The sequence below is a fragment of the Oncorhynchus kisutch genome, linkage group LG18, assembly GCF_002021735.2.
Source record: "Oncorhynchus kisutch isolate 150728-3 linkage group LG18, Okis_V2, whole genome shotgun sequence".
Classification (NCBI taxonomy): domain Eukaryota; kingdom Metazoa; phylum Chordata; class Actinopteri; order Salmoniformes; family Salmonidae; genus Oncorhynchus; species Oncorhynchus kisutch.
In genome coordinates this window covers 69,438,455-69,462,790 of record NC_034191.2, presented here as the reverse complement: position 1 = coordinate 69,462,790, position 24,336 = coordinate 69,438,455, and the positions used below count along the sequence as shown (strand labels likewise).

At 45.7% G+C, this 24,336-nt stretch overlaps 1 protein-coding gene across 3 annotated transcripts; it reads right to left on the bottom strand.

The window, feature by feature from the left end:
* Positions 1 to 447: 447 nt before the first annotated feature.
* wasf3b (WASP family member 3b) lies at positions 448 to 23,852 on the bottom strand. 3 transcript variants are annotated; one of them, XM_031796651.1, is made up of 11 exons: positions 23,742 to 23,852; positions 22,073 to 22,297; positions 21,379 to 21,443; positions 12,519 to 12,665; positions 7,662 to 7,796; positions 5,600 to 5,753; positions 4,804 to 4,921; positions 4,544 to 4,725; positions 4,053 to 4,292; positions 3,203 to 3,501; positions 448 to 1,643 (listed from the first exon to the last, which is right to left on the bottom strand). In XM_031796651.1, the coding sequence occupies exons 4-11, from the start codon at positions 12,649 to 12,651 to the stop codon at positions 1,486 to 1,488; spliced, it is 1,419 nt and encodes a 472-aa protein (XP_031652511.1). In that variant the 5' UTR covers positions 12,652 to 12,665; positions 21,379 to 21,443; positions 22,073 to 22,297; positions 23,742 to 23,852; the 3' UTR covers positions 448 to 1,485. The 3 variants fall into 3 exon arrangements, with proteins under 3 accessions (XP_031652511.1, XP_020364539.1, XP_031652513.1); XM_020508950.2 differs by lacking the exon at positions 21,379 to 21,443; XM_031796653.1 differs by lacking the exons at positions 21,379 to 21,443; positions 22,073 to 22,297 and having other exon boundaries at positions 23,742 to 23,846.
* Positions 23,853 to 24,336: the final 484 nt, after the last annotated feature.

Genomic DNA, 24,336 nt, shown 5'->3' with positions numbered 1-24,336 from the left:
AGACAACATTGTGAATATCCTTTTTCATATTTGTTCTCAAGGTCAGAGTTCAAAGGTTACAGATTTTACAAAAAATAACCATGACAACCCTAAACCCAATCCAATCTATTTTTCAGCTTCCAAATCTTTGCTAGACATCACTAAGCGATCATAGTCTCAGATGTTATTCATTAAGCTTCCTTTCACTCATATCTCTCTGATCTCCAATCAGACGCTCTTACCACACACTCCAGCTACGTTTCAATATCCATTCTTGAGTACCACTTAGGATGATGCCCAGTCAATAGTCTACAGTCACATATATAGAGTTAGGCCATGTTTTACCACAGCCACCATGTTAGCGCCCATATAGAACTTTATTAATGAATAGTTGTGATGTACCAAAACGAGAGCGCCTCTGACAGTTCCCTATGAAATGACCCACTGTAATCAAGCAAAACAGAGCAGTGAATTTAACAGATTTTTTTATTGATTAACATTGGGGATAATGTGTATTCAAGTCAACAAATTGCACATCTGCTTTCACTGTGAAAACTATCAACAGTAAACAGCACAACGTGGAAGCTTTAATTATCACTTAGAAATGGCTATTGAGGAGAAAGTGGTGCTCCATGAATGTTCAGAGAGAACTCGCATTGGCCTAACTCTCAACATATATCTGGTCTACATTGTTAGTGCGGTTGATGGAATACAGCCTCACTCTCAGGTGTTGTTCAGAAGGAACAGTTGGGAAACGCTTTAAAACATTGTCACCTATTTGTTCCTCCTGAACGCTACCCTGACCACCGCAGTCCACTCTGACTTCTCTTCCTCCAGTTGCTATAATCTACACATTAAAAGCTTGTCGCTTCCCAGATTAACTATTAATAAGTGTTTGAGTAAAAACATTAGAAAAGACAAGTAGATTTTCTGTCCAAGGGGAGGTTGCTATTTCTCCAAGTGAAGCCCTTAAGATAGTTACCATACATGAGATAAGTCCCCATTCGTGGGGTGCCAACACATACAGGGCTTTACTAGTGTTATTATGGATAACATATTATACAGAGACACTGTGGTCTCCTGGGGTGTATTCAATATGCCCAGAGCGTTGCATGAGAATTCTTATATGTTAATGTAATAGTTTTGAATTGAACGTTGGTTTACAGTTAGTGTCTGTATAGCAGCTGAACATGACACTATGCATCTTGAATTCAACCCTAGCGTTCCAGTTGTGAATCCTTCAGCAGCTGATGCAGGAGCCTGATCTCCCAGCAGTGCTACATGTGACCAAGGATCACCCAGCTTATATACTGTACAAACATACCTACGACACGAGGGAGTGTATGAGTCTGTATATGTGAATGTTAGCTTATGTTCATGTGTTCGTACACATACCTTTTAGTGGTTCTTAGTTTGTGGATGTGAACGTGCACGTGTATGTGCTTTTCAGCTTTTGAGTGAGTGAGTGTGTGTGTGTGTGTGTGTGTGTGTGTGTGTGTGTGTGTGTTAGTCAGACCAGTCGTTCTCCTCCAACTCGGAGTCGTCCTCGGAGTCAGAGTACTCAACGGCGATGCGTCTGGACAGGATGGTGGCCACATCGTTCCCTACAGGCTCCCTCTTTTCCTGCTGCTCCTGCTGCTCCTGACCCTTTTTCAACTGGATACCTACAGCCAGGGAGAGAGACCGATAGATACACTTCAACTAGATACCTACAGCCAGGGAGAGAGACCGATAGATACACTTCAACTAGATACCTACAGCCAGGGAGAGAGACCAATAGATACACTTCAACTAGATACCTACAGCCAGGGAGAGAGACCAATAGATACACTTCAACTAGATACCTACAGCCAGGGAGAGAGACCGATAGATACACTTCAACTAGATACCTACAGCCAGGAAGAGAGACCGATAGATACACTTCAACTAGATACCTACAGCCAGGGAGAGAGTCCGATAGATACACTTCAACTAGATACCTACAGCCAGGGAGAGAGACCGATAGATACACTTCAACTAGATACCTACAGCCAGGGAGAGAGACCGATAGATACACTTCAACTAGATACCTACAGCCAGGGAGAGAGACCGATAGGTACACTTCAACTGGATACCTACAGCCAGGGAGAGACCGATAGATACACTTCAACTAGATACCTACAGCCAGGGAGAGAGACCGATAGATACACTTCCACTAGATACCTACAGCCAGGGTTAGAGACCGATAGATACACTTCAACTAGATACCTACAGCCAGGGAGAGAGACCGATAGATACACTTCAACTAGATACCTACAGCCAGGGAGAGAGACCGATAGATACACTTCAACTAGATACCTACAGCCAGGGAGAGAGACCGATAGATACACTTCAACTAGATACCTACAGCCAGGGAGAGAGACCGATAGATACACTTCAACTAGATACCTACAGCCAGGGAGAGAGACCGATAGATACACTTCAACTAGATACCTACAGCCAGGGAGAGAGACCGATAGATACACTTCAACTAGATACCTACAGCCAGGGAGAGACAGTTAGATACACTTCAACTAGAAACCTACAGCCAGGGAGAGAGACCGATAGATACACTTCAACTAGATACCTACAGCCAGGGAGAGAGACCGATAGATACACTTCAACTAGATACCTACAGAAAGGGAGAGAGACCGATAGATACACTTCAACTAGATACCTACAGCCAGGGAGAGACAGTTAGATACACTTCAACTAGAAACCTACAGCCAGGGAGAGAGACAGTTAGACACACTTCAACTAGATACCTACAGCCAGGGAGAGAGACCGATAGATACACTTCAACTAGATACCTACAGCCAGGGAGAGACAGTTAGATACACTTCAACTAGAAACCTACAGCCAGGGAGAGAGACCGATAGATACACTTCAACTAGAAACCTACAGCCAGGGAGAGAGACCGATAGATACACTTCAACTGGATACCGACAGCCAGGGAGAGAGACAGTTAGACACAGTCAGCAAGCCAGTCAGTAAGCCAGTCAGTCAGAAAAGGCATGGCCCGGGGCCCCGGGTGAGCGCAGTTCACTAATTTTTGGCCATTCCATTGGTCCCAAAGTGAAATATCCACCCACCCGGGGCACTAGGCGATGCAAAATCAGCACCCAGTCAAGTTAGTCAGACACAGACAGACTGAATACCCCTGCCACAGAGACACACAGGGTTAGATAGAGATGCACACACTTACCCATGCGTATGGCAGCCAGCAGATCACTACGAGCATCATTAACAGGTTGGGCAATGTGGGGCACGGAGGACATCTTGGGAGTGGTAGAGTAGGAGGAGCCTGGAGGAGGGGGCGGAGGTATAGGGGGAGGTGGAGCCACCAGAGACCCAGTGAGTGGTGGTGGGGTCGGGGCATAGCCACCGGCTGATCCCACTGGTCCTGGAGGAGGAAGTGGTCCTCCGGGGGGCGTGGCAAAGGCAGATTGTGCTGATGGCATGAGAGGAGTGGGAGGAGGACCGTTTCCATATCCCTCCATCATACTGAAAGAGAGCGGGAGAGAAGGTAGAGAGGAAGAGAGGAAGAGAGCGAGAGAAAGAAAGAGAAGAGAGGAGAGAAGGGACAAAGTGAGACCGTGGGCATGAAGCATTATACTGTATTAATCATCATAACCATTTCAGAAATTGAAAGTATCTTGTCTATCTGCCTCTCCACAAAAACATCTCAGTTATAGCGATGTCACACTAAACATCCTCTGACAACTGAAGAAGAATGAATAACAGGATGCCATTATTTTCACAGAGTTTATAGGGGAGTCGTGCCAAGACCAAGGCAGTTGAGTGTACCAGGGCTGTACTCGGTTTGTATTGGTGACAGTATAACCCTAAAGATTAGTCCCAGAGAGAATTAAGCCTGTTGTTCGCCATCAGATCAGATTTCCCCTGACACAAGACTCAACCAAACCCTAGAGTGACAACAAAAGAGTGCACATGCATTTGTCTGTGTGCACGTTTGAATGTTTATTTGAGTGTTTTTACACGTCTGTCTGTCTGCCAGGGTGTTTATGTATGTGTGTGTCTGTGCACTTGCTGACCTGTAGTCCACAGGGGGCAGAGAGCCGTTCATGTTCTCAGTGGGTGGAGGAGGGGGTGGAGCATCGTGGGGGCGACCCAGGGTGGCTCCCCTATAGTCCTTGTCCAGAGTGGCATGTCCCTGGGCAGCCAGCTGAGCAGCCAGGAGACTCGGGGGTGGCCCGGAGTATGTGTAGGCATGACCAGCATGGTTGGTTGAGTTAGGGTAGTGGTGGTGGTCCATGTGATCAGGCCCAAGACCCCTAGGAGAAAGAAAAGGTTACAGCATGGCCAGCAGGGGGAGTAAGAGGGCTAAATTCTCCCTGAACAGCAGAGGGAGACTAAACTAGCACAGCACTGGGGAAACACCTTAAGTGGGTTAATCATCTATACAGAAAAGTAATTACTCCATACTTCTTTACATTTCATACATTATGTTATAAATGCAAATGTGTTCATGTGTAAACCTTTCATTGACCTCATCTCATATGTATGTACGCGTGTGATGACTGACCTCATCTCAGGGGACAGTGATCCCTCGGAGGTGGGCCCCTGGTGGAGCGAGTGTGTGTGGCGGTGGTCAGGCCTCAGCTCCTTATCCAGGGCCAACATATTCCACTCCTGGCGACGGTTCCGAGCCTTACGCACCTTCTTCACCTCCCTCTGCAACGTCCCGTCCACACAACGCTTCTGCTCCTGGGAGGAGACACATATTAGTGGAGACGGAGGAGGAAGAGATACAATGAAAGAAAGATAGATAACTTTAGACTTTACTTTGTTCTTCCTCTTCTCCTTCCTCTTGTCCTCTGTGTCCTGCAGCATTGTTTCTCTCCACAGGTTGAAGAAGTAGGAGGGGTCAGTGTAGAACTTCAGCCCCTCCTTGTGGTCATCCCTACAGTGCAAACACGGCTCAGGGTTTATGGGAAATGAAGTCCACAACATTCCATTATGAGACTCTGGGTTTATGCCACAGGAGGTTGGTGGCACCTTCATTTGGGATAACGGGCTCATGGTAATAACTGGAACGGAATCAGTGGAATGGTGTCAAATACATCAAACACATGGTTTGAAGGTGTTGATGCCATTCCATTTGCTCTGTTCCTGACATTATTATGACACGTCCTCCCGCCAGCAGCTTCCTGTGGTACACACTGCCCTGGCTAGTAGAGAGGTTAGACAGATCTGGTGAGGTATTTGACTCTGCGTTTACACTGCCCTGGGTAGTAGAGAGGTTAGACAGATCTGGTGAGGTATTTGACTCTGCGTTTACACTGCCCTGGGTAGTAGAGAGGTTGAACAGATCTGGTGAGGTATTTGACTCTGCGTTTACACTGCCCTGGGTAGTAGAGAGGTTAGACAGATCTGGTGAGGTATTTGACTCTGCGTTTACACTGCCCTGGGTAGTAGAGAGGTTGAACAGATCTGGTGAGGTATTTGACTCTGCGTTTACACTGCCCTGGGTAGTAGAGAGGTTAGACAGATCTGGTGAGGTATTTGACTCTGCATTTACACTGCCCTGGGTAGTAGAGAGGTTAGACAGATCATAGAAAGGGAGGGGGAGATAAACCACCTATATTTGGAAAGGATGTTGAGTGGTGGAGGTTTATCACTCAGGTTGTACATCTCCTTGACAGGGATGGGCACGCTCCTCGTGGACACCACCTGCTGGTCCTGGGCGGTACTGCTCTTAAATGCCTTCTTCATGTTAATGTCCTGCAGAGAGACTGAGGACAGAGAGAGAGGACAAACAGGGAGAAAAAGAGTGAAAGAGAACAAACAAGAGAAAGAGGGTGAGGGAGAACAAACAGAGAGAAAACAAACAAGAGAGAGGAGGGAGGTAGGACAAACAGAGAGAGAAGGACCAAGAGAAAGAGGCGGGAGGGAGGACAAACAGAGAGAGAAGGACCAAGAGAAAGAGGGTGAGGGAGATATGGGAGAAAAGAGAGGGGGACAGACAGGGTGTGAGAAAAGTATTTATACGGTGTATTCGGAAAGTATTCAGACCCTTTCCCGTTTTCCACATTTGTTACATTACAGCCTTACTATAAAATAGTTTTTTTTTTAATTCTCATGAATCCACACAATGACAGTGAAAACAGGTTTTTATACATTTTTGTATGAAACTTTTAAAAACAGAAATACCTTATTTACATTAGTATTCAGACCCTTTGCTATGAGACTCGAAATTAAGCTCAGGTGAATCCTGTTTCCATTGATCATCCTACAACTTGATTGGAGTCCACCTGTGGTATATTCATTTGATTGGACATGATTTGGAAAGGCACACACCTGTCTATATAAGGTCCCACAGTTGACAGTGCTGGTCAGAGCAAAAACCAAGCCATGAGGTCGAACAAATTGTCTGTAGAGCTCTGAGACAGGATTACATCAAGGCACAGATCTGGGAAAGGGTACCAAAAAACTAATGCAGCATTGAAGGTCTCCAAGAACACAGTGGCCTCCAACATTCTTCAATGAAAGAAGTTTGGAACCACCAAGACTCTTCCTAGAGCTGGCTGCCCGGCCAAACTGAGCAATCAGGGAAGAAGGGCCTTGGACAGGGAGGTGACCAAGAACCCGATGGTCACTCTGACAGAGCTCCAGAGTTCCTCTGTGGAGATGGGGTTCCTTCTGGAAGGTTCTCCCATCTCTGCATCACTCCACCAATCAGGCCTTTATTGTAGAGTGTCAAGACGGAAGCCACTCCTCAGTAAAAGACACATGACAGCCCGCTTGGAGTTTGCCAAGTGTCACCTAAAGGACTCTCAGACCATGAGAAATAAGATTCTCTGGTCTGATGAAATTAAGATTGAACTTTTTGGCCTGAATGCAAAGGAGGAAACCTGGCACCAGCCCTACAGTGAAGCATGGTGGTGGCAGCATCACGCTGTGGGGATATTTTTCAGTGGCAGAGATTGGGAGACTAGTCAGGATCGATGAACAGAGCAAAGTACAGAAAGATCCTTGATGAAAACCTGCTCTAGAGTGGTCAAGACCTCAGACTGGGTCGAAGGTTCACCTTCCAACAGGACAACGACCCTAAGTACAGCCAAGACAAAGCAGGAGTGGCTTTGGGACAAGTCTCTGAATGTCCTTGAGTGGCCCAGCCAGAGACCGGACTTGAACCCGATTGATCATTTCTGGAGAGACCTGAAAATAGTTGTGTTGCGACGCTCCCCATTCAACCTGACCGAGCTTGAGAGGATCTGCAGAGAAGAATGGGAGAAAATCCCCAAATACAGGTGTGCCATGCATGTAGCGTCATCCCGAAGAAGACTTGAGGTTGTAATCGCTGCCAAAGGTGCTTCAACAAAGTATTGAGTAAAGGGTCTGAATACTTATGGAAATGTAATATTTATAAAAACCCGTTTTTGTTTTGTCATTATGGGGTATTGTGTGTAGATTCATGAGGGGGGAAAAATAATTTCATACATTTTCGAATACGGCTGCAATGTAACAAAATGTGGGAAAAGTCAAGGGGTCTGAACACTTTCCGAATGCACTGTACATCCTCAGTCTCAGCACTTTCTCCACACCTGACTTAACTCACTAATGCAAAGGACCTCACATCCCTGTGGCAACCAGTATTGACACCACTTCCTGTTTCTTGTGACCTCTAACCCCTGTCTCACCTTCCTCCACAGTGGAGTCCAGCTGGGTGACCTTGATAGCCAGACGGTCGATGCGGTCCTGCAGGGAGTTGGCTCTCAGGTAGAACGTGTTGGCCTCGTTGAACAGCTCCCCAAAGATGTCCTCCGCATGTTTACCTGCAGTACAAGAGTAGACAGATGGATCGTATGTGGTTAACATGACATTCTGGTGTACTAAATGATGCATACAGTATGCAGCACACTGAGGATACTATAGAGCAACTGTTCTGTTTATGACAACAGGACCAAGCAACAACCAGACAACAGGAGATACAGCCATTGTTAAAGACAGCAATGACATTAAAGCCTGACTGGTAGGAGAAATCCATTGAGATGGACTTGATGCATGGGACTATCAAAAGGCACAGGTCTACCATTCTTCTGTTAACAAACTGAACTCACAAATAGACCAGGGCATCACTGTCATGTGAGGTCCTAGAGGAAAAATACAAACAATCAATCTTTGCAAGAGCACATCTGTTGAGATCAGGTGTCAAAATGTTTAACATTAACTTGTGTGTCAGAGGCACGCACACACCCATGCACAGGATGACCACTGGACAAATATTTAGAGGAAGAAAAGGAGGTTCAGCATGTTGAGGTCCAATCCCTCTATGGTTCTGACATTGTCTGTCTGTGTCTCACACACACACACACACACACACACACACACACACACACACACACACACACACACACACACACACACACACACACACACACACACATCCTGTCCCTAGTTCAGGCTCTCCAGGCATTTGTGCCCAGTCATTTATACAAGAGATATGGATATAATGACAAGATGCTTAGGATCTTAATATGGGATCTTAGGATCTTAATATGGGATTTTAGGAGCTTAATATGGGATCTTAGGATCTTAATATGATCACCTTGTTGCAGGAGAACTTGTAGTGTATTTGAGGTGTAAAAAGGCCTCTGAAGTTCACCATTTCCACTTTGAAATTTCAGACTTGATTTTCCCTGATGAGAAATGTATTAACCCCTACAAAAATGTCCATTAATTATAATCCATATAATACTCTATTGAAGATCCTCCATCTGCATGTCTCCGCCCTAACAATGGGATTAGTTGTCCACAGAGCAGGAACAGCAGGTTGTCAATCTCCTGCCTAGTCCTTTTTGGATTGGTGGATAAATCTTGTTATATAGAAATTGAAGAAAAAGGAATAATCTATGAGGGGTGTTGATGTCAACTGCCTGTGTTCAATGGAGTGTGAGATGCTATGCTAGCCTCATGATTATGCATATACCGTCTCAAATTTCAACAGGGAGAACTCCGATATAAAGTGCTCTTTCTCAAAGTTGCCGGGATGTCACGTGTGTCACACTTATCAGTACATTGGTAATGCTTAGGTTGTTACCAATCTTCTATTAGATCAAATCAGCCTCACGTATCAAAATAGCAATTCATGGTTATCTTGACTAAAAATTCAACCCTCTCATTGCCCCTCTTCACTCTTCACTTGCTTAATAATGAATGATCTGCTTAACATGGACAGATTTGGGCAGGGATAGGGCTCTAGCTTAGACTCCCTCTTTGTTTATATTTAACCCACACAGCTGCTGCTGAAAGGCCCACTCCCACCAGAGGAACAATCACAATGGCAGAGATGTTTATTGGATGAGTCTTTGTCCTGGAGGCAGAACTGAGCGATTTCCGCTAGATGGGACAGCTGCAAAGTCAAAATTGGCTAAATTGTAAAAATTCATGAAAAAATGCCTTTTGGTCTTCATTTATTTTTTAAATTTAACTAGGCAAATCAGTTAAGAACAAATTCTTATTTACAATGAAGGCCTACCCCGGCCAAACCCGGACGACGCTTGGCCAATGGAAAAATCTCGTTATATACTGGGGCGGCAGGTAGCCTAGTGGTTAGAGCGTTGGACTAGTAACCGAAAGGTTGCAAGGTTGAATCCCCGAGCTGACAAGGTAAAAATCTGTCGTTCTGCCCCTGTCATTGAAAATAAGAATGTGTTCTTAACTGACTTGCCTAGTTAAATAAAGGTTAAACATAAAATTGTGCGCTGCCCTATGGGACTCCCAATGCCGGCCAGATATGATAGTCTGGATTCGAACCAGGGACTATAGTGACGCCTCTTGCACTGTCATGCTGCGCCACTAATTAGGGTAAGCAGTGGTTTTGTGGCTGTGCCAGCTAGTTATCACTCTGCTTAGCTGCCTCCAGTACACGAGTCATCCCAAAAAATGCTAAACTGCAATGACAGAGAAAGAGTAAGTGAGAGAGAAAGAGAGAGGATACCTGACCACTGTGACTGACCCAAACTTAAGGAAAGCTTCGACTATGTACAGACTCAGTAAGCATAGCATTGCTATTGAGAAAGGCCACTTTCCGAGTTTCACTTCCTAACCTTCTGCCAAATGTTAGAGATACATATTTCCATTAGATTACACAAACTCCCATATCTATTGGGTGAAATACCAGTGTGCCATCACAGCAGCAATATTTGTGATCTGTTGCCACAAGAAATGGGCAACCAGAGAAGAACAAACACCATTGTAAATACAACCCATATTTATGTTTATATATTTTCCCTTTTGTATTATTTGCACATAATATGCCATTTGAAATGTCTTTATTATTTTGGGACTTTTGTGAGTGTAATGTTCACTAACATTTTTTATTGTTTATTTCAGTTTGTTTATTATCTATTTCCCTTGCTTTGGCAATGAAAACATATGTTTCCCATGCCAACAAAGCCCTTAAATGAAATGGAATTAAAATGTAGAGAGAGGGGGAGGGAGGAAAACAGAGCATGAACAAGATGAATAAAGCAATGAAGGAGAGTTGAGAGAGAGAGAGCCAGAGGGGGGTTGGATACTGGGTATAAGAGAGGAGAGTTGAGAGAGAGAGAGCCAGAGGGGGGTTGGATACTGGGTATAAGAGAGGAGAGTTGAGAGAGAGAGAGCCAGAGGGGGGTTGGATACTGGGTATAAGAGAGGAAAGTACATCTCTAAATATTTCACAGGACATTATATGGGTCCTGTTATGGGGGTAGCAGGGTTATTCAGGCAATAACCCCTTAAGTCATAGTAACTCTGTTTAATCTGTTGTATTACAGCACACACCAGTGGTGTGTGTTAAAGGATGCCAAGTGAAGCCAGGCTCCCCCCCCCCAAAATTGACAAATAATAAGTAAATAATAAGAAAGTATATTTAATCTCTGTGTTTTCATAATTTTCAGAGAAAGCATCCAAACGAGCAAAACAGAGCCCCTCTGTCTCCGTATGTGTAGGCCATTATCTGATTCCGTCTGGTCATAAAGAGTATGACATTGTTGCTGCTCGTAGCGTTGAATGAAAAGGAAGCCAGCAAGCATTTGGCCTCCCTTGATAAAAAAATAAACAAGATAATAGCGAATCATCGTTGAGCTAAACAGTGAATGGTCCTTTCGGACCAAAAACAAAACAACAAAAGTGTCAAGGGATTTGGTTTCACTCCTATCACAGAGAAATACGTCTTTGACAGAAACAACCTGAATTGTTGTTTGTTGTCCTCATGACTAGCTAGCTAAAGTTGCCCCTTTCCTAAATTAACCATGGATGAAGGCAGGGATTTGGACTTGTGGTTTTGCTTAATTCTCTGTAGTGGCTAATGATTATGACGGGGATTCTGATCCCAAAAAAAATGCATTGTGCCCCTGGTCTGAGAGGATGGAAGTTCCAGATGTAGAAGGCTAATGTCAACTAGCTAACGTTGCCCATGAAAGGAAGCTAGGCTAGCGTCCAAGCATTTTAGCCAGGTAGCCTATGACAACAACAAATAGTGTACCGTCATAGACCGTTACATCAACATGAAAGAGAGGAGGATTAGATCTCTCTACAAGTAGGGTGTCAACATGTTTTTCTACTTGCACGAACACAAAACTCAGAACCATGGACAGCCACATATTTAGGTAACATTGATTGGACGAAATAATTTTTGGCATCTTTTAGCTGCATCACTGTATTAAACTACGCAGAGGTGATTTGATGATGTTGAAATTAAAATGGTGCAGGACTAGTGGAGGCAGCTCCTGTTTAACTTTGTGACTTGCAGTAACTCTCAGTGGTTCTAAATCAATAGTTGTTTAGTGGTCTGAAAATATTGGAAACATGAACTTTCTTGACCCTGCTGTAGGTCATGTAACTGTTTGTCACATGCAATATGCTTTGTGGACTTCACCAGACAGAGGCGTGGTTCAATTTATTCTGCCTCGGTCTTCTTATTGCCTCGGCCGTAGAGCTATATATCACAGGGGCAAGGCACATGAACTAACAGGTTATAGAGGAAACAACGCAATTATCACAACACATGGGTTGTAAAATGTTAGTTCTTCTTCCCCTGGCTTGGCTTCCCAAGTGATTTTACTCACGCACCAATACTGGTACACACACACGTCTGGATAAATAGATTTTTGTGAAATATTTCAACAGGATTACATACTGTACCCCCCCCCCTCCGGGTGTATGATGACAGTGTGAGTCCAGTCTTGACCCTGACACCTCTATCCCAGATCCTGTTTCACTGAACACTGACAAATCAATCGCTTCTTAGACATCACTATATCATCAGGTCTTCTCAAAATGTGTAACAGCACTGCAGCATGGTGACTATGAGATGAGGGGTTATTTAGGAGAGAATTTAATAGTATAATATGATGAGCATAAGCATGATATTCATAGGTGGCACACCTATATGTGGGGAATAGTACAATGACAGTGTGTTATTTCACTGTTGTCATCACGGTAGAAAGCGCATGTAGTTCTATGTAGCCTGTGGTTAGTGCTCTCTGCTCGGTGTGTTCTGTGTGTCTTACTCAGGCTGCTGAGCTGGCGGATGATGGAGGAGAGGGTGTTGTTCATCACACAGTCCAGCTCACTGCCGACGCCGTCTGGTAACGCCCCCCGGCACAGGTGGCGCGGGTCAATGTTCCTCTTCACCAGAGGCATGGTGACACCTCACACTGTTACACAGGAAGCACACAATACATATGATATGACACACCCTGTACTTTCATAATGGATGTATTTACAGACACGTTTTCCTACATTTTGTAAGTTATAACTACTGTAAGTATGATAAGCACACACTCACAATGCAGGGAGACACTGATACACACACACACAGATAGTCAATGGGCCAGACGTATTAGCACACACTAACAAACACACGGTAGTATTTTTCGAAACAGGGTAAGTGAGGCTGGGCATACAACGGTGACCTGTCCAGACGAGACCATGCGGCAGTGCAGTATAGTAGTAGACAGCAGAGTGATTCAAGTATTGGGAAAATGAGCTATAGTCAAATCAAATGTTATTTGTCACATGCGCAGAACACAACAGGTATTACAGTGAAATGCTTACTTACAAGCCCTTAACTTAACCAACAATGCAGTTAAGAAATACATTTTTTTTTTAAAGAGATAAGAATAACAAATAATTAAAGAGCAACAGTAAATAACAATAGCGGGGCTTTATACAGGGGGTACCTGTACAGAGTCAATGTGGAGGCTATATACAGGGGGTACCGGTACAGAGTCAATGTGGAGGCTATATACAGGGGGTACCGGTACAGAGTCAATGTGGAGGCTATATACAGGGGGTACCGGTACAGAGTCAATGTGGAGGCTATATACAGGGGGTACCGGTACAGAGTCAATGTGGAGGCTATATACAGGGGGTACCGGTACAGAGTCAATGTGGAGGCTATATACAGGGGGTACCGGTACAGAGTCAATGTGGAGGCTATATACAGGGGGTACCGGTACAGAGTCAATGTGGAGGCTATATACAGGGGGTACCGGTACAGAGTCAATGTGGAGGCTATATACAGGGGGTACCGGTACAGAATCAATGTGGAGGCTATATACAGGGGGTACCGGTACAGAGTCAATGTGGAGGCTATATACAGGGGGAACCGGTACAGAGTCAATGTGGAGGCTATATACAGGGGGTACCGGTACAGAGTCAATGTGGAGGCTATATACAGGGGGTACCGGGACAGAGTCAATGTGGAGGCTATATACAGGGGGTACCGGTACAGAGTCAATGTGGAGGCTTTATACAGGGGGTACCGGTACAGAGTCAATGTGGAGGCTATATACAAGGGGTACCGGTACAGAGTCAATGTGGAGGCTATATACAGGGGGTACCGGGACAGAGTCAATGTGGAGGCTATATACAGGGGGAACCGGTACAGAGTCAATGTGGAGGCTATATACAGGGGGTACCGGTACAGAGTCAATGTGTGGGGCACCGGTGTCGAGGTAATATGAACCCGAAGGTAGAGTTATTAAAGTGACTATGCATAGCAAATAACAGAGTAGCAGCATCGTAGAAGAGGGGGGATGCAACAACCTGAATTGTTGCATCTCGTTGTGTTGTTGTCCTCAGGTGACTAGCTAGCTAAAATTGGCCCTTTCCTAAATTAACCATGGATGAAGGCAGGGATTTGGACTTGTGGTTTTACTAAATTCTCCGTACTGGCCAATGATTATAACGGGGATTCTGATCCAAACAAAAAATGCATTGTGCCCCTGGTCTGAGAGGATGGAAGTTCCAGATGTAGAAGGCTAATGTCAACTAGCTAACGTTGCCCAATATTGGGGCTATATACAGGGGGTACCGGTACAGTGTCAATGTACGGTGGCACCGGTGTCAAGGTAATATGTACATGTAGGTAGAGATATTACAATTATTATGCATAGAAAATAGCAGAGAGTAGCAGCAGCGTAGAAGAGGGGGCAATGCAAATAGTCTGGGTAGGCATTTTGATTAGATGTTCAGGAGTCTTATGGCCTGGGGGTAGAAGCTGTTTAGAAGCCTCTTGGACCTAGACTTGGCACTCCGATACCGCTTGCCGTGCGATAGCAGAGAGAACAGTCTATGACTAGGGTGGCTGGAGTCTGACAATTTTTAGGGCCTTCCTCTGACATTGCCTGGTATAGAAGTCATGGATGGCAGGAAGCTTGGCCCCGGTGATGTACTGGGCCGAAAGCGCTACCCTCTGTAGTGCCTTGTGGTCAGAGGCCGAGCAGTTGCCATAACAGGCAGTGATGCAACCCGTCAGGATGCTCTCGATGGTGCAGCTGTTGAACCTTTTGAGGATCGGAGGACCCATGCCAAATCTTTTCAGTCTCCTGAGGGGGAATAGGTTTTGTCGTGCCCTCTTTACGACTGTCTTGGTGTGCTTGGACCATGTTAGTTTGTTGGTGATGTGGATGGGGCGTGCTCGGTCCTCCTTTTCTTGTAGTCCACGATCAGCTCCTTTGTCTTGCTCACGTTGAGAGAGAGGATGTTGTCCTTGTACCACATGGTCAGGCCTATGACCTCCTTATAGGCTGTCTCATCGTTGTCAGTGATCAGGCTGTTGTGTCATCAGCAAACATAATGATGGTGTTGGAGTTGTGCCTGGCCGTGCAGTCATAAGTGAACAGGGAGTACAGGAGGGGACTGAGCACGCACTCCTGAGGGTCCCCCGTGTTGAGGATCAGCATGGCAGATGTGTTGTTATCTACCCTTACAACCTGGGGGAGGCCCATCAGGAAGTCTAGGATCCAGTTGCAGAGGGCACTATGGTGTTGAATGCTGAGCTGTAGTCAATGAATAGCATTCTCACATAGGTGTTCCTTTTGTCCAGGTGGGAAAGGGCAGTGTGGAGTGCAATAGAGATTGCGTCATCTGTGGATCTGTTGGGGCAGTATGCAAACTGGAGTGAGTCTGGGGTTTCTGGAATAATGGTGATGTGAGCCATGACCAGCCTTTCAAAGCACTTCATGGCTACAGACGTGAGTGCTACGGGTCAGTAGTCATTTAGGCAGGTTACCTTAGTGTTCTTGGGCACATGGACTATGGTGGGCTGCTTGAAACATGTTGGTATTACAAACTCAGTCAGGGACAGGTTGAAAATGTCAGTGAAGACACTTCCCAGTTGGTCAGCGCATGCTCGGAGTACACGTCCTGGTAATCCGTCTGGCCCTGCGGCCTTATGAATGTGTGGAGTATAGGTGGTCTATTTATTTTATTTTTTATTTGACCTTTATTTAACTAGGCAAGTCAGTTAAGAACAAATTCTTATTTTCAATGACGGCCTAGGAACAGTGGGTTAACTGCCTGTTCAGGGGCAGAACGACAGATTTGTACCTTGTCAGCTCGGGATATTGCAACCTTTTGGTTACTAGTCCAACGCTCTAACCACTAGGCTACCCTGCCGCCCCAGAGTTTCATCCCCTCTGGTTGCACATTTAACACGCTGATTGAAATGAGGTAAAAACCAATTTAAGATTCCCTGCATTAAACTCCCCGGCCACAAGGAGCGGCGCCTCTGGATGAGCGTTTTCCTGTTTGCTTTTGGAGGTATACAGCTCATTGAGTGTGGTTTAAGCGCCAACGTCGATCTGTGGTGGTATGTAGACAGCTATGAAAAATACAGATGAAACCTCTCTAGGTAGATCGTGTGGTCTACAGCTTATCATGAGATACTACACCTCAGGCAAGCAAAACCTTGAGAATTCCTTAGATATCGTGCACCAGCTGTTGTTTACAAATATGCATAGGCCCCGCCCTGTGTCTTACCAGAGGCTGCTGTTCTATCCTGCCGATAGAGTGTATAACCCGCCAGCTGTATGTTATTAATGTTGTTGTTCAGCCACGACTCGGTAAAACATAAGATATTACAGTTTTTAATGTCCCGTTGGTAGGATATACGTGCTTTCAGTTTGTCCCATTTATTTTCCAGCGATTACAAATAAGCTAACAGTATGGATGGCAAAAGCAGATTAGCCACTTGTCGCCTGATCCTCGCAAGGCACCCCGATCTCTTTCCACGAAATCTCAGTTTCTTTCTTCAGCGAATGACGGGGATGAGGGCCTGTTCGGGTGTTCGGAGTAAATCCTTCCAGTCTGACTCATTAAAGAAAAATTGTTGGTCTAATTTTAGGTGAATAATCGCAGTTCTGATGTCCAGAAGCTCTTTTCCGTAATAAGAGACAGTAGCAGGAACATTATGTCCAAAATAAGTTACAAACAATGCGAAAAAACAAACAAAATGGGACGGTTGGTTAAGAGCCGATAAAATGGCGCCGCCCAGCCTCACCACCGCCCAGCCTCACCACTTCCCAGTCTCACCACCGCCCAGTCTCACCACCGCCCAGTCTCACCACCGCCCAGCCTTACCACTTCCCAGTCTCACCACCGCCCAGCCTTACCACTTCCCAGTCTCACCACCGTCCAGCCTTACCACCGTCCAGTCTCACCACCGCCCAGCCTTACCACCGCCCAGCCTCACCACCGCCCAGCCTTACCACTTCCCAGTCTCACCACCGCCCAGCCTCACCACCGCCCAGCTTTACTTCCCAGCCTCACCACCGCCCAGCTTTGCTTCCCAGCCTCACCACCCAGCCTCACCACCGCCCAGCTTTGCTTCCCAGCCTCACCAACGCCCAGCTTTGCTTCCCAGCCTCACCACCGCCCAGCTTTGCTTCCCAGCCTCACCACCGCCCAGCTTTGCTTCCCAGCCTCACCACTGCCCAGGTTTAGGGTCAACAGTTCAGACACAAATATACACAGAGGATGCCAAATGTTAGGAACAGCTTCATAATATTGAGTTTGCCCTCAGAACAGACTCAATTTGTCAGTGCATGGACTCTACAAGGTGTCAATAGCGTTCCACAGGGATGCGGTTCCATGTTGAGCACATACACAATCCATGTCTGAATTGACTCGAGGAATAAAAATCACTCTTAAATCTGTCTCCCCCTTCATCTACACTGAATGATTTTACAGGTGACGTCATTAGGAGAACATAGCTTTCACCTGGTCAGTCTGTCATGGAAACAGCAGGTGTTCCTAATGTTTTGTATACACACACTCACGCTCAGACACATTCACTTGACATTTCAGACCAACACCCACACACACACTGTCCAATGCAATTGGGGTCTAAGCTGATCCTGTTTCTAAGGCAGATTTTTACAGCAGCTTCCTGTTTTAGCGGTCTCCGCATCTCTACTTCCGGTTCCTCCCAGTGTCACATCTCTATTTCCTGTTCCCCCCAGAGTCACATCTTTACGTCCTGTTCCTCCCAGTGTCACATAACATTGAGGACTATACCACAACAGTCACGGGCTTCATCAATAAGAGCATAGGGACTCCTTGCTGTCCCCAGTCTACCTGGCCATGCTGCTGCTCCAGTTTCAACTTCCACCTGACTGTGCTGCTGCTCTAGTTTCAACTGTTCTGCCTTATTATTATTCGACCATGCTGGTCATTTATGAACATTGAACATCTTGACCATGTTCTGTTATAATCTCCACCCGGCACAGCCAGAAGAGGACTGGCCACCCCACATAGCCTGGTTCCTCTCTAGGTTTCTTCCTATGTATTGGCCTTTCTAGGGAGTTTTTCCTAGCCACCGTGCTTCTCCACCTGCATTGCTTGCTGTTTGGGGTTTTAGGCTGGGTTTCTGTACAGCACTTTGAGATATCAGCTGATGTACGAAGGGCTATATAAATAAATTTGATTTGATTTGATTTGATAGACGATGTCGTCCCCACAGTGATTATAAGAACGTATCTAGCTAAAAAAGCTCAAGCTACCGCTGACAATGAACGGACACGGATGCATACAAGAAATCCCACTATGACCTCCAAAGAAACATCAAACATGCAAAAGGACAATATAGGAGGAAGGTGGAATCCTATGACACCGGCTACGATGCTCGTTGTAAGTGGCAGGGCTTGCAGACGATACCAGATTACAAAGGGAAACCCAAACAAGTTAAATGCATTTTATGCTCGCTTCAAGGAATATAGCACTTTGCCTTGTGTGAAAGCCCGTTTTTCAGGATGACTGTTGTCTCGCTCTCCGTGGCCGATTTGAGCAAAGCGTTTAAACAAGCTAACAATCACAAAGCCGCAAGGCCAGACAGAACACCAGGACGCGCTCTCAAAGCATGCACAGACCAGCTGGCAGGTGTCTTCAGACATTTACAATCTCTCCTTGTCTAAGTCTGTAATCCCAAAATGTTTCAAGATGATCAGCATTGTCCCTGTTCCCAAGACCTCCAAAGTAACTTGCCTAAATGACTACCGTAGCACTCACAACTGTAATTATGAAGTGCTTTGAAAGGCAGGTCATAACACCATCATCTAGACATCCTAGACCCACTCCAATTCGCATACCGTCCCAACAGATCCACAGATGACGCAATCTCAGTTGCACTTCATACTGCCCTCTCCCACCTGGACAAAAGAGGAAAAAACTATGTGAGAATGGTGTTCATAACCTACAGCTCAGCGTCCAACACCATATACCCCTTCAAACTCATCACCAAACTAGAGACCCAGGGATTGAACCCCTCCCTCTGGTACTGGATCCTTGGACACCCTGACGGGCCGACCCCAGGTGGTGAGGGTAGGCAACAACACCTCCGCCACACTGAGCCTCAACACAGGGGCCCCTCTGGGATGTGTGCTTAGTCCTCTCCTGTACTCCCTGGTCACCCACAACTACATGGCCGCGCATGACTCCAACACTATCATCAAGTTTGCTTACGACACAACGATGGAAGGCCTGATCACCGCCGGCAATGGGTCAGCCTACAGGGAGGTCATAGACTTAGCACTGTGGTGCCAGGACAATAATTTCTCCCTCAATGTCAGTAAGACCAAAGACCTGACCGTGGACTATAGAGGAAAGAGGGGAGAGCATGTCCCCATCCACAGGGCAGTTATGGAGCGGGTTGAGAGATTCAAGTTCATTGACATCCACATCACTAACAACTTAACATGGTCCACATAACACCCGCACAGTCGTGAAGAGGACACGTCTCTTCCCCCTCAGGAGACTGAAAAGATTTGGCATGTACCCTCAGATCCTTAAAAATGTATAAAGCTGCACCATCGAGAGCATCTTGGATGGCTGCCTCACCGCTTGGTATTGGAACTACACCGCCCCTTGACTGCAAAGCGCTACAGACTGTGGTGCAAACAGCCCAGTACACCCCTGGGGCCGGGCTCCCTGCCATCCAGGACCACATTGTCACGCGGGGTCAGAGGAAGGCCCGAAAAATTGGCAAAGACTCCAGCCACCCAAGTCATAGAGTGTTCACTCTGCTACTGTCCAGCAAACGGTACCGGAGCGCCACTCTCGGACCAACAGGCTCCGAGACAGATTCTACGCCCAAGGCATAAGACTGGTGCCCAAACTATCTGCACGGACTCCTCTCACACTCACTAGACTGTATATACACACCCTGTACACAGTCACTAGACTATATACAGTTGAAGTCAGAAGTTTACATACACCTTACACAAATACATTTGAACTCCGTTTTTCACAATTCCTGATATTTAACCCTAGTAAAAATTCCCTGTCAGTTTGGATCACCACTTTATTTTAAGAATGTGAAATGTCAGAATAATAGTAGAGAGAACTATTTATTTCAGCTTTTATTTCTTTCATCACATTCCCCGTGGGTCAGAAGTTTACATACACTCAATTAGTATTTGGTAGCATTGCCTTTAAATTGCTTAACTTGGGTCAAACTTTTCAGGTAGCCTTCCACAAGCTTCCCACAATAAGTTGGGTGAATTTTGGCCCATTCCTCCTGACAGAGCTGGTGTAACGGAGTCAGGTTTGTAGCCCTCCTTGCTCACACACACTTTTTCAGTTCTGCCCACAAATGTTCTATAGGATTGAGGTCAGAGCTTAGTGATGGCCACTCCAATACCTTGACTTTGTTGTCCTTAAGCCATAACTTTGGAAGTATGCTTGGGGTCATTGTCCATTTGGAAGATCCAATTGCGACCAAGCTTTAGATTCTTGACTAATGTCTTGAGATGTTGCTTCAATATATCCACATAATTATCCTCCCTCATGAAGCCATCTATTTTGTGAAGTGCACCAGTCCCTCCTGCAGCAAAGCACCCCCACAACACAATGCTGCCACTCCCATGCTTCACGGTTGTGATGGTGTTCTTTGGCTTGCAAGCCCCCCCCTTTTCCTCCAAACATAACGATGGTCATTATGGCCAAACAGTTCTATTTTTGTTTCATCAGACCAAAGTAAAATCTTTGTCCTCATATGCAGTCTGGTACTGGTCCTCCCTGTATATAGCAGCACATTGATCTGGTACTGGTCCTCCCTGTATATAGCAGCACATTGATCTGGTACTGGTCCTCCCTGTATATAGCAGCACATTGATCTGGTACTGGTCCTCCCTGTATATAGCAGCACATTGATCTGGTACTGGTCCTCCCTGTATATAGCAGCACATTGATCTGGTACTGGTCCTCCCTGTATATAGCAGCACATTGATCTGGTACTGGTCCTCCCTGTATATAGCTCCATTCTTGTGTATTTTATTCCTCGTTTCAGTTACTATATTATTTTTAATTTTTAAACTCTGCATCGTTGGAAAGGTTCGTAAGCAAGAATTTAACTGTAAAGTCTACACTAGTTGTATTTGGCTTAATGTGATACATACAATTTGATTTGTGTGCACGAAACAAAATGCATAATGCCACACACCCAAAAGCAAAGATGACCCCTCAGCCATTCTCTTTAATTCAGATCTAGTAGGCTATGCCATGTATGTCATTGATGAATAGATAGCATCATAATAGCTTGGAGGTGTTGACAGAGAAAAGAGAAATGTCTGACAACCAAAAAACAACCTCCCAACAAGGCTATGGGTAGGGTCCTCAGCTGGCATCGGTCCAATATCCCCGCCAAGCCTTGCCTGCAGCCACATACCAATATGGGACAACAAAGAATAAATTACATCATCGTCTGCTGCCACAAAGCACACTGAAAACAGCCAATTAGCACCATGGTTTGTGTATTCAACCAGATGATGAACCAGGCCCACATTATCATATAAAGACACTAGTGTGTGAAATGTGTTGGTCTGCTCTGCTTTGTAACCCTCAAATGAGGAAGCTCTGCAGAGCCGTGAGTTTGTTTTGTCTGGTGTGAGAATGGTCCCAACAACAAGGCGACATCATTAGAGGTAGGGGAGTGGGCTAATGAAGGGAATGGGGAGAGAGAGGGGTGGAACGTGTGTGTGTGTGTGTGTGTGTGTGTGTGTGTGTGTGCGCGTCTAGAGTGAGTGAGGGTTGGGGGAGGGGCAAGCAGGGACCTCAGGGAAGCCACTCTGAAAGGTTCCAGGGACAATGGAGCTCCGTTCACACGGCAACAGCAAAGTGCTCCCATGCATGCCTCCCCTCCCCCTCCCCTCCTTTAACATCCCTTGAAAAGAGGACACTCCACTCAGAAAGGAAGAGCGGAGAGAAAGAGTGAGAGGGGGAAGAGAGAGACATGGAAAAACAGTAAATTGAGAAAGTGGGAGAGAGCGAGGGATGGGAATACCTAGTCAGTTGCACAACAATGCATTCAACTGAAATGTGTCTTCCGCATTTAACCCAACCCCTCTGAATCAGAGGCTGCCTTAATCAATGTCCACGGGCACCCCGAGAGCAGTTGTTGTTGAGGGTTGCTGGAGGGCAGAGGCAGATTTTTCCACCTTGCCGGATCTGGGATTCAAACCAGCGACCTTTTCGATTACTGGCCCAACACTCTTAACCGGTAGGCTACCTGCCGAAAGATAGGGAGGTGGGAGAGAAAGGTGGAAAAAGAAACTGCAGGAAGTCAATGAGTAGTCCTAATACAAACACCCAGGACTATCTCTGCCATGCACATACACACATAAAACCACAAGTAACCTCTTAGCTATACCATTAGCTTCTCAGATGTACCATTAGCCATCTCCAGAGCTCAGAGAGCTGAGGGCCTTTGAACTTCACTAGAGAGACATCCTGACTGCTGCCACCAGGATGATGTGCTTCCTGTCTCCCTAAAGACCCTCCACACAGACACATTTTACTATGGACACCGAAATTCTATTAAGGTCGGAGCAGGGAAACATTATAAATGTATGAGTCAGGTACAGCCTCTTGCTTAGAGGGAGGCTGGAGAGCTTGTGGTGAGGTCATAAATATTGCAAGATATGTTACACATTGCCCTAAAAAATGACTTAACTCCTACTCCGACATGGCTGGATCTTCATTTTTTCGACAATTTAGAATATGGCTATTCTCCCTAATAGCCTATATCTTTGTGAATAAAACCTGTCTGTTGTTAATTATAAACTTGGTGGTTTGAGCCCTGAATTCTGATTGGCTGAAAGCCATGGTATATCACCACATATAGCAGGGGTATGACAAAACGTTTAGTTTTACTGCTCCAATTAAATTGGTAACCGGTTTATATTAGCAAAAATAGTCCTCAGGGTTTTGTGATATATAGCCAATATACCATGGCTAAGGCTGTACTAAGGCACTCGGCGTTGCGTCTTAAGTAAGAACATCCCTTAGCCGTGGCATATTGTCCATATACCACATCCTCGGGCCTTATTGCTTAATTATCGCAAGTAACCCTTATAACTGACGTGTCACTGCCTAAATTCATAGAATAATGTTGTCTAATTCACACTGTGGGCTAGTTCATCTCTCTTGCTTTCAGTAAAGTGTGAGTGAGCAACAAAAGCAGCCGTCTGTGTGCTGGCTGCAGCCAATGCACACAACATGCACAGAGAACTGATGGCAAGCACGATCAATCAAAGTTCCGCACCGTCGCTTCCCGTTACCGAGTCTATTTTCCTTCCGCCACAGATTGTTACAGTATTTTATAGCCGGACACTTTCTAAATCAAATGCCGTTTGTACGTTTTAGTGAACAATAATCAAGCGGTTCGGAGCAAGGCGGTTGCCAAATGGAGTGTGCAGTAATGGTCAAGAGTTGAATTGAAAGAATCGGGCCTTGGACACAGAACCCTTGTGCTTAATCATTATCTTCTACTGGGGTCCACTAGTGGTGGCCGGCCGCTACGTCCAGTCAGTGGTCGACTTTGTAGTTTGGCCATTTGGATTAACGCAATTCAACATATAAAAAAAAACTCAATTAAGGCCAAATATAAACAGTTTGGTGAGTAATATTCCGATTCGTATCATGACATATAAAAGCATAGTAAAAACCCTCACCGGCAGTCAGAAATGTAATAGATTTAAGTCCGTCCGCATGTCCCGTTAGATACTCCTGCTGATCGCGTTGCCATCCTGTGTCCCTGGCGGTCTGGCCACTCCAAACAATCCACCGCGGGGGCGGGACCCGCCAGCAGCCTCGGCCTATCAGCATTCAGTAACCGGGTTTTAATGATTAATGGATGTTCCCAATGTCCAATAGTAGTCCTTGAAAACGTATGAGTGACATCGAGGTTCCCCGTTTGACATCTCGTTGGTCATAGAAAAGGCAGGGTCTCTGCTCAGGGTGGATAGGGGAGGCTACCCATGGTTTACCATTTTATGCAATCCAGTCCCCACACAGGGTTAACGTTGAAGGCTTGAAATAAACATATTTTGGGGATGAGGACTTGACCTAGCCTAGTTTGAAATGGCTTAATAAAAGGTTTAGGGTGTTTTTAAAGGTGTTTTGGGGAGCAAATTAAACTTGGCGGTGGCTGGTTTAATGATAGCGCTAGACTGGTTCCATTCTAGCAGCTTTAGTAACTGACAGATGACTGATGAGGGCAAAGGGTGCAGACTAGGGTGAGAGTGTGAATGTGAGAAAGTAAGACAG